Source organism: Macaca fascicularis, chromosome 15 (genome assembly GCF_037993035.2).
Source record: "Macaca fascicularis isolate 582-1 chromosome 15, T2T-MFA8v1.1".
Lineage (NCBI taxonomy): Eukaryota > Metazoa > Chordata > Mammalia > Primates > Cercopithecidae > Macaca > Macaca fascicularis.
Window position 1 is genome coordinate 56,419,585 of NC_088389.1, and position 14,294 is coordinate 56,433,878.

The window sequence follows — 14,294 nt, forward strand, 5'->3', positions numbered from 1 at the left end:
GGATGTTTTTGCCCAGCCAATGACCACGTGTTGAACTACGGTGGGGTAGACAAAATGAAGACTTGAATTCTGATGTTTAGGAGCTGACAGTCTAGTGAATGAGGTCGAAATGTAAGTAAATGGTTATAAAACAATGCGATGTGTGATTTATAAGAATAGAGATATATTTGGAAATACAGAGGAAATAATTAACTCTTCTCAGAGATTTGGTGATGAGGGAAAAACACTGGAATTGGATCCTGTAGGTTTGGAACAAATTCACAGACAAAGGAAATTACATACGCAAATTCACCAAAACCTGAAAGATAAATTTAGTATGGCTGGAGCATTATTTGCATATGAAAAGGATTCAAGATGATTCTGGAAAAGTAGTGAACTTTATAATATACCACACAGAGCTTGTATGCCAAGCTAAGGCATTTGCATTTTGTATGCAGAGCGATGTCAGCTGAATGGCAGAACATTCGCCCTGACATATTTATAAAAATCATAATCCTGTAACAAATGAACCAAATAAAGTAATATAGTATAAAAGCCTTGCAAGTAATTTTTTTTAAAACCTTAGGATATAAGCATTGTTTTTATTTCTCAAAATTGGTTTCAGCCTTGCCCACATTTACTCCCTTGCTGCATTCCGAACATCGGACTCTGGGGAAAGTGAATAGGAGTTTTGAGAATTTATCTGCTGTTCCCAGGATTACGATTTGCCCATGCTTGCCTAAAGGCCCTAAGTGCTAATAAATTCATTGTTCCTGCAGAGAAAGCTCCATGGGTTGGTCATAATCTGGTCACGAGCACTTATCTTTTCTTTAAGAATTCCAAGAGTCTGGACACTGACAGACCCCTTGTTCCTCTTGGCCTAAGAAGTCCCTGACTCTTTGACTAATTAGTCATAGTTCTGATAGTTTATTCTAGCTTCTAATTGGGATGTAGAATCCTCCCTTTCTTCTTTGAACAGCTTCTGCAGTTCTGTTCTGTATCCCGTGAGAATTGAATCAAGTAGGCAGTGATTAATTCATTGCTTTCTTCACATATATTTGCTGAAGTTAACTAATATGAGGTCAAACCCTTGTCTGGAGACACAAGGAATAGAAGGCAGGAGGCCATGCTGTCAGGAAGCTAGCAACCCCCTTCTGTTCTTCCATCAGGAGAAGACATACTCATCTAATTATTCACAGTTTTATCCATTTTCCTTGACCTGGCTGTTTGGTTATTACTCTTCACTGGGATAACACCCTTTATACCAGTGATTATACTCTGCTGGTGCTGGCATTTCTAGGCCTCTCTCCTCAGTTGACCCTGAATTATGATTCAACACACTAGACACTCTTTTCCCTCCAAACTATGTTTATCTTTATGCTTACACAGTCAAGCAATATCAATACTCACTGGCCTTTTATTAATAATAAATGTTTTAATTATTGATTCTGCATATATTGTTAAGAACCTGTTATGTGCCAGGCATTGTGAAGAATTAGAAAATCTTCAAAAAAATGATTCAAACAAATGTCCATTCAAAAAACCCAATGTATAAATTAATAATCATCACAATTTATTCCTGAACATTAGCAGAGTTCCAGAAGAACCTGAGGCTGAATGCTATAATTCTAATTTTGGATATTCTGTCCACTGTCACTATAACTTAGTGGCATTGTGACCATGTTAAAGTTATTTAAATGCCATAAACTTTAATTTCCTTAACTAAAAGGATACCTATATCAAAAAGTTAAGTAGTATGCCTAAGGTCATTCAGCTAGTACTTTGTAGGGGAAGATTTAAACCAGTTTATCTAAGTCCATATTCCAGGCTCTTTCAGAATTAGTATAAGCCTTCCTTAATTGGGATCCTATCACTTTTAAATTTATGTTCTTTCAGCCTGAAGCTATGTAAATCACATTTGCATACAGTAATTTTCTTAATTATTCTTAAATTTGTATAAGCATTCTTGTCCTAAGGACCTCTACCAAGACAAACTGGTTAACCCACATGTTTCAACATGTACTTAAAAGAAATGCAGTTGCATTAAACATGGAAGCCAGGGGTTGGAGGCTGCTAAACACTAGCTCCCTGGAAGCCCGAGAAGAACACATTGCTTATGGCTGATCCAGTATATCCAACTATTACTCCTAGGTTAACTTTCTCTGCTAGACCTACTAAGGTGTTGATACTTCTAGAGAAGACATGTTTTGGTTCATGAATCTCAGGGATCAACACTTAAGGTCTGTATGTTCAGATGTTTTCAATAGGAACCCTTGTGAGTGGAATCATTTGGCTGAAAACCTTTGAAATTGCCTCTGCCTCCGGGCCACTTAAGTCATGACAAGAGATGAGTCTAAAATTTTCCCTAAGTCACCAGGGGGCGGGGGCGGGGGTGCTCACATAAGGGACTCTGGAAAATGTGTATTCTCTCAAGACTCTATTTTGGTGAATACAGGTCAAATTTACTTAATCTAGGATTCAGCAGATTTTAAACTGTGGAATGTTTCCTAATTAGGAGAGCTTCCAAGCTTTTATGTGCCTAAGAAAGAACTGTATTCTTTGTTGACTTTTTCACTTTATATGCATCTACTGTAAAATCTGGAAATCTGCCAAAAAGCATGAAACTATGCAGAGCAATACTGAAGCTCTACTCTGATTTTCAGATTTATCTCTCAAGACCACTTCAATCTGCATACCCTACAACCCTTAGGATAGATGTTTGACTGGTAAATACTGCATAATGTCTTACTGCCAGGGCTATGCCAAGGCAATACTTGAAGGGACATCAACACCTTGGCTAGCCCTGGGGCCAGATCCAAAGAGCCAGAATGAATTGAGTTGTGATGTTACACAATGTGACCAGGAACAGTTCAAGGGCTAGGCAGAGATCATAATTGTATAGAAGAGTCAAGGTTCATACCAAAAAGCAAAAGTTAAGGACAATGATGTAGGTGTATGGAACAAGTCAAACTGTTAGGTAACATATCAGAGAAGAAAACACAGAGAGAAAAAAGTGCCAGCTTGCCAGTTACAACACATGGAAGCAAGAAAAAGAGATTACCGTGTCTCTGCGTATGACTTCTTGATGTAGCAAGTCCCTCATACACACCAATAGTAACACAGCACAAAACATGTATTAAATGATGACCCCACCACATAGATTAGTATTGTTCTCTTCTTGGTGAAAACTTCAAGAAAGGTAGGAACTCTCCTTCCACTGTACAGTTTCACCTATAAGTAATTGAATTTTGCAGATATTGATAGAACATAGACCCAAATGATTCAGATATGTGTACATATATGTTTAATATATTACTAAATTGCTGTTGACCATTAACTGATAGAAATCATTTTTAAAAGATGAGCCTTGTATGCAATTTTAAAAGATGACATAATCAGGGATTATAGTGTGCAGGGCCTTCTGTTCTGAGGGTGGAAATTTAGCAATTTCCAAACACTATTAAACTCCTTCTCATCAGAGAGGTTCCCCATTTAACTAACTTCAATTTTTTATACTCTCCATTATTCAGGAAGAAAATGTATTGAAAGTTTAATCCTTCAAACAATTTGTAAATTACAAATGCAAATGTTTCCTGACTTAGTGAGCCCCATTCTTCTGGCAAAGTGATGAAGACCACTCTAAGAGATACATGTCTGATTTGAGCAGAAGACATGTGTTTAATTGCATTTACCCCAAAACATTACTGAGCAGTTACCCTGGCCAAGCACTGTGTTGTGCCTAAGACTCAAAGATGACTCAGTGTGGTAGGTACTTAGATAATCTAACACTGAAGCCTCTTTTAGCTTGACAGCCTGCAGTGTTATAAAGCAGAGCAGTGGGGAAGGGAGAACAGCAATTCTGTAGAAGATACTGCTCTCCAAATCTGGAGGTCCAAATCCATGCCTTTGAGGACCTAATAATCTAAAATGTCAAAGATGAGATAAATAAACTGCCAAATTCTTATACTTTAGGATAGTAAGAGGACAGTCAAGGAGTCATTTTACATGTAAGCTCAAGAAATCACCCACATTTAATGTTTAATTTGGAGATCTGTCCCATATATGGAGAAGAAAATCAAACAGAACTGGACCACAGATAAGCTCTGCGGCTTAAATAGACAAACTCATGTTATCATAAAAGGAAGGCAGATACCACAGGGCTCGACTTGGTAAAACAAGCCACAAAATGAAAGCTGAACTAGTAACAATTCGCCATCAAGTACAGAAAGGTTCCCTAGGGCCGTAAGAAAAGGGAAAAATGGTAAAAGAGACATAAAAAAATAAAGGAAAGTAAACAGATGGATCTCAGAAGGCAGCGGGAAGGGAGCTGGAAGGGCGACAAACAGTAAATTAACTAACGATGGTCAAAGAGCTGTTTAAGACAAGATCTCCCACTAACAGGACAGAGTATTTGTATTTACACTATACAAAGACCACTATAAAGAAAAGTGGGAGAAGGAGGGAGAGAGAAAAACATAAAATTCAGAAAAAATAAAATAAGAGAAAGAGTATTAAAGAAATAATGAGCTAACTGTAGATTAACCCACATGCCAGAAACAGTGAGAATACTGGAGGGAGGGGAGCCAAAGGAAGAGATACACAATGAGAATAATTTAGGAAATCAGAGAGTTTAGGGGAAAGCCCTGAAAAATTAAGAAATATACACATGGAAAAATGCAAATGTAGACTATATATAGTAAATAATTCAGATAAATGGAGGTCTGTGGACATTATGAAATATCAAAATTGGCTGTAAGAGTTCTAAAAGACAATCCAAAGAGAGAATAGCTTGGGGCTCTTGAATGAAAAACAGCAGAAAAAAAAGACTACATAAGTGTGAACTTGTGACAAATGCAAAAGTGCAGAACTCTGGAGAATGTGAGTTTTTAATTAGAAGATTCATCATAGACATGAATCACATTAAGAAAAGATAGGATTACTGAACATCCATCTCAAGTTTCTCCTTCTCCCAGAAAAAAAAAAAAAAAAGGAAAAGGGGAAGGTTTAAGAATATTCCTTTGTCTCATATGAAAAGGACTTTACTGAGCTGGATTTTCTACTACATGGCAATAGTTGGTAGATCTAAAGCTAAATTAAAAGTAACCAAGAAGCAAATATTTAAATTCCATGTATAGGAGCAAGTAATTCTGACAAGTAAACTCGGTAAACCTAACAAGAATTAGGTGATGCTGGTAGGAAGGGAGTTTGAGGGACTGTTACTAGTAATAATATTCTTAAGGATTCCTAATCAGGCAAAAGCAAAAAATCAAAAGAAGTTCTCACAGAAAAAAAAAAATTGATAGAGCTTTATGCAACATGAGCAAATCCCTTATTCCTCAGGGGAAAAATATCAAATATGATGAGATGATCATGGGAAAAGAAATTCAGCTTAGTTTTCAAGATATAAGAGAAAGAGGATATTGATATGTTTAATGATACAAAGACAGTTCCCAGGGGGAAAATTAATTTTAAGGCCTTGGAGCACAAAATAGATATTCACATAGACATATATGATTAATGGAAGGCAACGAATAGGGGGAAAAAGAAAATGTAATAGGGCAATTTAAGAGAAACAGAAAAAGAGAGGTAGATATACAAAGAGACAAGTTGATGAGTGAAAAATGATTGAAGTAGAAATAATATATGATCTATAAATAACTAAGTCATGAAAGAAGACACATGAGGATGGTGAGGCATTTAAACAACACAAAAGTAGATTAATATGTAGCCAGAAATGAAGGCTGAAAACAATGGAATTATTTCAGAGCTATTTCCACAGCAAGAAAAAATACAAATTCAGAATAAACATAAAAACATAATACTAATAAAACGTAATGTGTCAAATAAGACAAGAAAAATCAGCGGGGCAACAATTCTTAAAATCTCTAAGAAAAGGGTAACATTATTTGTAGTGGAAGATTTTAATTTAACTTTAGCAAATTTTAGAGCAAGTTACAAAAAGTAAAAATAGCACATGACTAATGTAATTAATACATTAAGATAATTAATGTATTAACTGCAGTTAACATTTCGCAGATAATGTAAACCCATTTTGATTGGTACATAGAATATTTACCCAAAATGACAGTATTTCAGCATCCAAAACAGGCTATAAACTTAAGCAGCAGATTTTTATACGTGAAAAATACAATAAATCAAAGCTCAAACCATTTAAAATTAAAAAAAAAAAAAAAACCCTCCTATGTAAACATTGTGTCCGGTCTAATTCCTACACGTATTATCTATTTATCATATGTATTCTGTCTCCTTCAATAGAATATAAGCTGCATAGATTGTGGTCTTACTTCACTACTACATCCCCAGCACCTAGGACAGTGCCTGGCACATAGTGAGTATTGTGGAATAAATAGATGATTGAATGTGTGATGTGTTGCTCATTTTATGACGAATAAATAAGAAAATACTTTAATTAGGATGTCAACATTTTGCATGTAAATATGGCTTCTAAAATATATCTTAAATATATTAAATATTGATCTTGCTTATACTGTGAACTGTCTCAAAAACATTTTCTAAGTAATTTGCAAAGTGCAGATTTTATCTCAGCTGTTATGCAAATCAATACATATTCTTAATTAGTGACATATTGGGAGATTTTAATAAAGAAAAATTCATTAGTGAGCCTCATTCTTTTAAGGAGAATGGTATCTTGGGAGGTTTGTTGATAAAAAAGATGAATACCTGAACTACTTTGTTAAACACTCACTAAACAAGGTTCTCACTTATAGAGTTAGATCCAGGCTCTTATCAAACCATGGCAAAGATATTGTAAGTGGTCTCTTAGTCACCATTTCTCTTTCCTATATGTGCATTTTACTTGCCTCCAGACCAATATTAACTAATGTAGATCTCTGTTAAAGTCATGATGCTACTCAGTAATCTTCATGGTTCCCCTTTTCCTACTAAAATAAAATCCAATCTCATAAAACAGGTACATGAGGCCTCTATAGTCTAATTTGAACCTGCTTTCCCTATGTTATTTTCTAATATTTTTCTACCCACTCTCCAATCAGATTATTATGCTTACCACCTCCTCTTACATTTTCCACCTCCTTACCTTTCTTCATAACATTCCTAACTCTGGAAGATTTGTTTAGAGTTCATATCCCGGCTGGAACAGTTATCTGATCAGCACAGAGAATGGCAGTATTATTGTTCCCTTTGATCCAGGCTCTAAATTTTTATTAAAGGAACTTAAGGTTACTATTTTATACCCATATTGCTCTATGGGCTTACATTGAGTTTATATTCAGCTAAATACTAACAGGTCTTATTTATATGACCTTCTGTCAAGCGGAGTTTCACACATTCTTAGTAAAGTTTGCAACCCTATGCATTTGGCCCTCTTAAATCACTGCTTTCCTTTTTGAAGACAAAATATCTCTTGATTATACCAGCTCCTCTCCATTTCTGCTACTGCCTTAGCCCTTACCACCTTAAGCCCTTTATGAAACTAGCAGAGAGAGAGTAAGAGAAAAAGCAAAAGAAAGAAGGAAAAAACATCGTTCCTCACATGTGGAATTATGTTCAGTCCCCTCCTCCTTCCAAACTATGTCCTGTATAACTAGCAAGGAAAAAAATCATTCTAAAATTAAATCTAATGACCATGTCTCGCCCTAGGCGAATTCCCCTCAGTGGCACCCCATTGTCTCACCGTAGCCTCAGATCTGATGTAATTCATTTCCCATCCTCATCTTCCTCCTTATTTTTCTTTTTTTTTCTTTTTTTTTTTATTATACTTTAAGTTCTAGGGTACATGTGCACAACGTGTAGGTTTGTTACATATGTATACTTGTGCCATGTTGGTGTGCTGCGCCCATCAACTCGTCAGCACCCATCAACTCGTCATTTACATCAGACATAACTCCCAGTGCCATCCCTCCCCTCTCCCCCCTGCCCACAATAGGCCCCAGTGTGTGATGTTCCCCTTCCTCCTCCTTATTTTTCATCTCTTATCATCAAACAGTTCGCACTCTCTGTCTCTGGCCTTTGTATTTGTATCTCCTTGAGATGATAACATCATTTCCTAGCTTTTCTTCCTGGCTAACTGTAATTCCTTCTTCAAGACTCAGCTCTGGCACTTCCTCCTCTATGAAGCTTTCCTTGGCACCCTATAGTAGAATGTGCAGGTGCACTTGCTCTCTGTTCCAGTGGCACCAGATTTACCTCTATCATGATGCTCGTTATGCGGGTCTGAATTGCCTGTTTACTTTATCTCTCCCCAGAATTAGACTTTGAGCTTCTTGGGCTCCTTGAGACCAATGAGTTTGTCTTTCATCCCTGCAACTCTAGTGTTGGAACAGTGCCTAGGAGTTTGTCAGTTTATGGTGCCAGTAAAACTATTCCTGATTTTTCTTCTTGTTTATCCAAGAAGAGTAAAGGGCAAGATAAAAAAGGAATGTGATAGAATTCAATTTAAGCAAAATCAGGATTTCAGCCTTTTGATATTTAACTAATATAGTGAGCAATTAAATGTTGCTATGCATTGTCACTCCATTATGACAGGTGACTATAACTAAAGCTTTCATGAGATTATTTTGATTCATCCTTATCATAAGACTAAAAATGAAACAGGCACAAATAATCTGTCATAAATGGTGATTCTCTGGGACCCAATTTTTTGGAGCCAATAGTGAAACAAGCATTGGGTTTTCTGGGCTGGGAAAGCTGGAGACATTCAGGTCCCTATTGATTTGCCTTCTTTGGAAAATGGCTCGAAGACAACTAGGCCTTGTCCCTCTATCATGGACATCTTAAATGTTATTTAATACCAATAATCAGGAGTAGGTTTTACTGGAATGATGGAGTTGTGTAATCTCTGGAAATTTTCTGGAGATTTCTAGTGCCTTTTTCTGAGATGGTTTAAGTATATATTTAGTCAAAGTAGGCTCTCAAGGGTCCATCCAGTTAAGAATCTATAATCATTAAGCCTCAAACATTCTTAAAATAACCAAGTATTCCTCTTTCCACAACTTCCTCTTTACTTTCCTGATCAGTAAATTGACCAGAAGAAATTAACCTACTTACTACTAACAGTCTATTTCCTATATCAGCAAGTGTGTGTATGTGTGTGTTTTAACAAATCTAAAAGTAGATTTCTTATAAACAAGTGTATCAGCTTTCCCTTATAGTACCTAGGTAATTATCCATTGATTAATCTGTATAGTTTAAAGATTTGGCTCCTTCTCTAAAGAAGCAGAAAACTATTTCAAAGTCTAAGATAGCTGAGACTTCATTACTTGTTGCAAAATAGAATTTAAGTGGTAGAGTCCCACTGGGGAGTACTAGCATGAATAATTACTAATAATTACCATTACACACAATCTTCCAAAATGAACAGTTTCACTGCATTCATTGATAGTAGCATCTTCAAATGTGATTTACGTTTATATCTCTAATGAAAATTAGTATGTACTTCACACTTTCTGATTTTGCTATGTCCCTTCTGTGGTAACATAATGTCTTATTACTTCTATTTGCATTTGTAAATTATGGAGTAATATTTGTGACAGGCAATGGGTGAATGTTTTGCTAAGAGCCTACACTTATATCATCTGATTTTTCAAAATACTGTGTTCCACTCTACATTTCAATTTAATTTCTTTTAATTTGAAATGTATCTTGAATAACTGCCATGGATTTATCATAATGCAATACTTTGTGTTTCCAACTTTTAAAATTTTATTAAAATTCTTGGAGAAAGTAACCTGGAGACAGCCTTGACTGAAAAAAACTTGAATGACATTAAGTCAGAGCTATCATATCTGGAATATTTGTTTCATGTTAGATGTAGTATGTGCTTTACATAAATTATTTCCAACTCTTGTAATGAAGGAAGGATTTTCTTTTCTCTATTTTGCTGGTGACAAAACTAAAGTATAGAGTTAAGTAAATTGTTCAAGGGCAATGTTAGCAGGTGGCTAGGCCAATATTCAAATGGGGGTGGATCTGATGCCAAAGCCTGGGCTTTTATTCCAACACAAGGCTGTCATTAAGATGCCACAAGCTTATATGTTACCACTTATTGTCTAATCTTCCCAGACTCAAGAAAGACAGAGGCTATGACCAAGCCATATTAGTCTAGTTTTCTGTCTAGTCCATATCAGAACATACACTGTAAGTGCCCTAGTTCACAGGGCTAGGAATCAGTATATTATTTAGTTGGTAATTTTCCTTTCTTTGGCTTCTGGCATAAGCTCTCTCTAGAGCCAGGGTCAATTGTTTCTCTCTAATGACTTGGAAGGAGGCTAGCCTGAGGCTATCCTTAAAACTGCAGTTGATTTATCATCTTTTTCTTTGTTCCATGGATGAGATTCAACATGCAGCTTCAACTAGCCTCATGGGGACATATACGTTACTTGATTTCATTCTACAAGAAGAAACATTGGTAACAAGATTTGGCTATTTTCTGATGTTAGGAACGCAGTGTTTAAGCAATTATTAAAGTATATGCACACTTTTTAATCTGATTCCCTGTGCCAAATATCTAGATAGATAGATACATAGATACATAGAAGATGTAGTTACAATTGAACATAGTCAACAATAGAATTAGGATACCTTAAAGGTGCTGAAAACCTCCATAGCTTGAAAAGTTGTGAGAATATGCAGTTAACAGTTTACAACAGAAAATGGTTAACACATCTCTTAACTAGGAATTAAAACATTTGGAGTAAGAATAAGAGTCAAGCACCTGGCTAGAACATTAGAACCTGAGAGTGAAATCTCATTTACTTAATGCAGTAGGACTTTACTCCTATAATAGAGAATGAGTCCAGCTTATTAACATCAAAAGAAATTATAGGCACTGTCTTTTTAAATAAAAATTCAAATTTATTTTTATTAAGACAGGGAAGCAAAGATGAACACTGCTTCCTATCTTTGTCCTCACTTCTGTTTCTTAGTTTTTGCCTTTGTTCCTCTTTCCCAGGTTTCTAGCCAATACCACTTTCAGAGGCCTCAGTGGTTCCATCAGAGTAAAAGGTTCCACCATCATCAGCTCAGAAAACAACTTTTTCATCTGGAATCTTCAACATGACCCCATGGGAAAGCCAATGTGGATGCGCTTGGGCAGCTGGCAGGGGGGAAAGATTGTCATGGACTATGGAATATGGCCAGAGCAGGCCCAGAGACACAAAACCCACTTCCAACATCCAAGTAAGCTGCACTTGAGAGTGGTTACCCTGATCGAGCATCCTTTTGTCTTCACAAGGGAAGTGGATGATGAAGGCTTGTGCCCTGCTGGCCAACTCTGTCTTGACCCCATGACTAATGACGCTTCCACATTGGACAGCCTTTTTAGCAGCCTCCATAGCAGTAATGACACAGTGCCCATTAAATTCAAGAAGTGCTGCTATGGATATTGCATTGATCTGCTGGAAAAGATAGCAGAAGACATGAACTTTGACTTCGACCTCTATATTGTAGGGGATGGAAAGTATGGAGCCTGGAAAAATGGGCACTGGACTGGGCTAGTGGGTGATCTCCTGAGTGGGACTGCCCACATGGCAGTCACTTCCTTTAGCATTAATACTGCACGGAGCCAGGTGATAGATTTCACCAGCCCTTTCTTCTCTACCAGCTTGGGCATCTTAGTGAGGACCCGAGATACAGCAGCTCCCATTGGAGCCTTCATGTGGCCACTCCACTGGACAATGTGGCTGGGGATTTTTGTGGCTCTGCACATCACTGCCATCTTCCTCACTCTGTATGAATGGAAGAGTCCATTTGGTTTGACTCCCAAAGGGCGAAATAGAAGTAAAGTCTTCTCCTTTTCTTCAGCCTTGAACGTCTGTTATGCCCTCTTGTTTGGCAGAACGGTGGCCATCAAACCTCCAAAATGTTGGACTGGAAGGTTTCTAATGAACCTTTGGGCCATTTTCTGTATGTTTTGCCTTTCCACATACACGGCAAACTTGGCTGCTGTCATGGTAGGTGAGAAGATCTATGAAGAGCTTTCTGGAATACATGATCCCAAGGTAATACTTCCTTTTACTTTAGCTTTCTTGATTGTCCATTATAATTCCATATGTTGTATCTTCTGCTGTAGTATGCTTATGTTCTTCCATCTAACACAAGAATATTCTCTCAGCCAAGTATAGAGGCTAGTTCAAAAGTCTGTTGCCTGGTTGAACTAAATATTTCATTGTTTGTTTCATAAATGAAACAAAAAGACTGAGAAGTTTCAGGGGATGTCTTTTCTAGAGTAGGTCTTTCTGATAGAAATATCTGTTAATGCATCTTTTCCTTGTATTATTTGACCATCTGATAGCACACCTATCAGGGAATGGTCTTATAAGGTATTTTCACCCAAAGCACACCTTAAAAACTGATTAATTACTTATCTTGAGAATTAATAAATTACAAGATCCATATTTTAAATAGCAAAGAATCTTTTTCATCACTAAAACATGATACAATGGAAATAATTAAATTTTATTATAAGCACCAAAGTCAACTGCTAGGGAACTCACTGAATATAGAACAAGCAGTATCGGACTAACTGAGATGGCAGAATTAGCTAAGGTCTATAGAATAATGAGAGCTGTTCAGCTGACTACCTTGCACAGAAGGGAGAGTGCCAGCAGTCCAAGGACATTCAAGAAGATTTTGTCTATCCAGGGTACCCTTGATATCCTAGACATCTGACCCTAAGGGTAGAAGAAAGCAGAAGTGTAGAGTGCAGGTAAACAGCCAAAGCAGGTAATACTTAGGTAAGGACAGTCATGTCCATGTTCTCTCTGTATTGAACCAGGGCCCCTCTAAGTGACCCGGGGTAGAGAAAATTAGTCCAGCCCAATAGGACTAGAGAGGAGGGGACTGTCAAGGACCAAGGCAATTAAAACAGAGCTCGAGGGAGTACTGCCGTCCTGAAGGAAAACAGAATGCAGATCTGAAGCTGCAGTGCATTCCAATATATAGGATACATTTAGCAGAGATTGGAGAAAAGTTCAATTCAGCAGGTACACTCAGGTCATACCATGTTTAAAGCAACTGGAGCTAAGCTGAGCCTTTCAAATTATAGAACATTCACATGCTTTTCCAAATGCCCTTTGTCACACCAAGTGTCAATGTATTGAACTATTTACTATGTTACTATTAAACTTTTAAAATTAATTTCATAGGGCATCAACAAGTAGGACATTTGTAGTTATCTTTACTAAACGATAGAATGCCCCCAGAGGGCTGGTGGCAGCTTTAAAGGTTTTTCATAGATGGTTTCAATTGGATGTAAGTCCTGTTTTGCAACCAAAAGAATGTAAGAAATTTGACCCTTTTATTGCAAACCTCCTGATAAGTGACATGAACCTCATGAGAGGATTCAGCCAACAATGCCTCACTGACTAGGCAAGAAATTTTGTAACTTCTCAATGAATACTCAGGGCTTTATGTTAGGAGCTGGAATTCAGTGAACACAAATAAAATCATTAGCATAAATAAACGCATCACCCTAAAGGGAGATGTTGGTGATGCTTCTGCATTCACATCCCGCACTAGCATCAGCAGCCTTTGTTTATTCTTTGCCCCAGGAGTCCTGTAAATCTTCTGAAGGTTTTCAGCCTCACTAGAAACTTAGATTATTTGTGAGAATCTCAACAAAGTGACTCCTAAATTATTAGCTCAAAATTAAAAGTATTTAGTCTGATCTAGTAAAAAAAAAAAAATCTAATATATGCCTGTTGTGGAGATTGCAGGCCATTATCTTATGTAAAAAGATGAACACAATACTAACTAGAGTTTCATTTATCAGAACCAGTGATAGCCAAAATTAAGCCAGGGATGCTATGCATGAAAAAGCTGTAACAGTGATTATGCTAAAGTATTAAAAACTAAAAATATAAAGACAAGCTATATGCAGCAGTAAAATTATTTTTAAGCAAAAAGAAATAATCATTTCATCTCTAACTCCACCAAAATAAAGAGGTGAAATTTTTTATAAGTCTAACCCAGTCCACAAGACAAAGCCAGCAGAACTGGACAAAGTCACCTTTGCATTACAACTAGTGAGTTCTTAATGAAATGAGACAAACCTAAATCTCAACTATTTTCAATTTGAGATAATAAATGAATTTCCACGGTTTCCTAAAAATGTATATGTGTGCACTAGTGTTGCTTCTATGTTAAAATATCTCTTTTGTAGGTTCACTTTTTTCCATAAAAAGACACCCAGATTAGTTAGCTAAGCAACGCTTGACCCTGGGACTTAGGAGGAATAATTGTTGTGGCAGAATTCTTTAGTTTTCATCCAAATACGTCGTATTATGTGGACTACAGAATGTCCTCACTCTCAGAGA

At 36.8% G+C, this 14,294-nt stretch overlaps 1 protein-coding gene across 2 annotated transcripts in view; it reads left to right on the forward strand.

The window, feature by feature from the left end:
* Positions 1-14,294, forward strand: part of GRIN3A (glutamate ionotropic receptor NMDA type subunit 3A) — a 165,968-nt gene that overhangs the window by 54,463 nt on the left and 97,211 nt on the right. For both annotated transcript variants that reach the window (XM_005581158.5, XM_074016955.1), the window contains one exon: positions 10,931-11,978. In XM_005581158.5, coding sequence (XP_005581215.3) covers positions 10,931-11,978 — 1,048 coding nt within the window. The remainder of the gene's footprint in view (positions 1-10,930; positions 11,979-14,294) is intronic.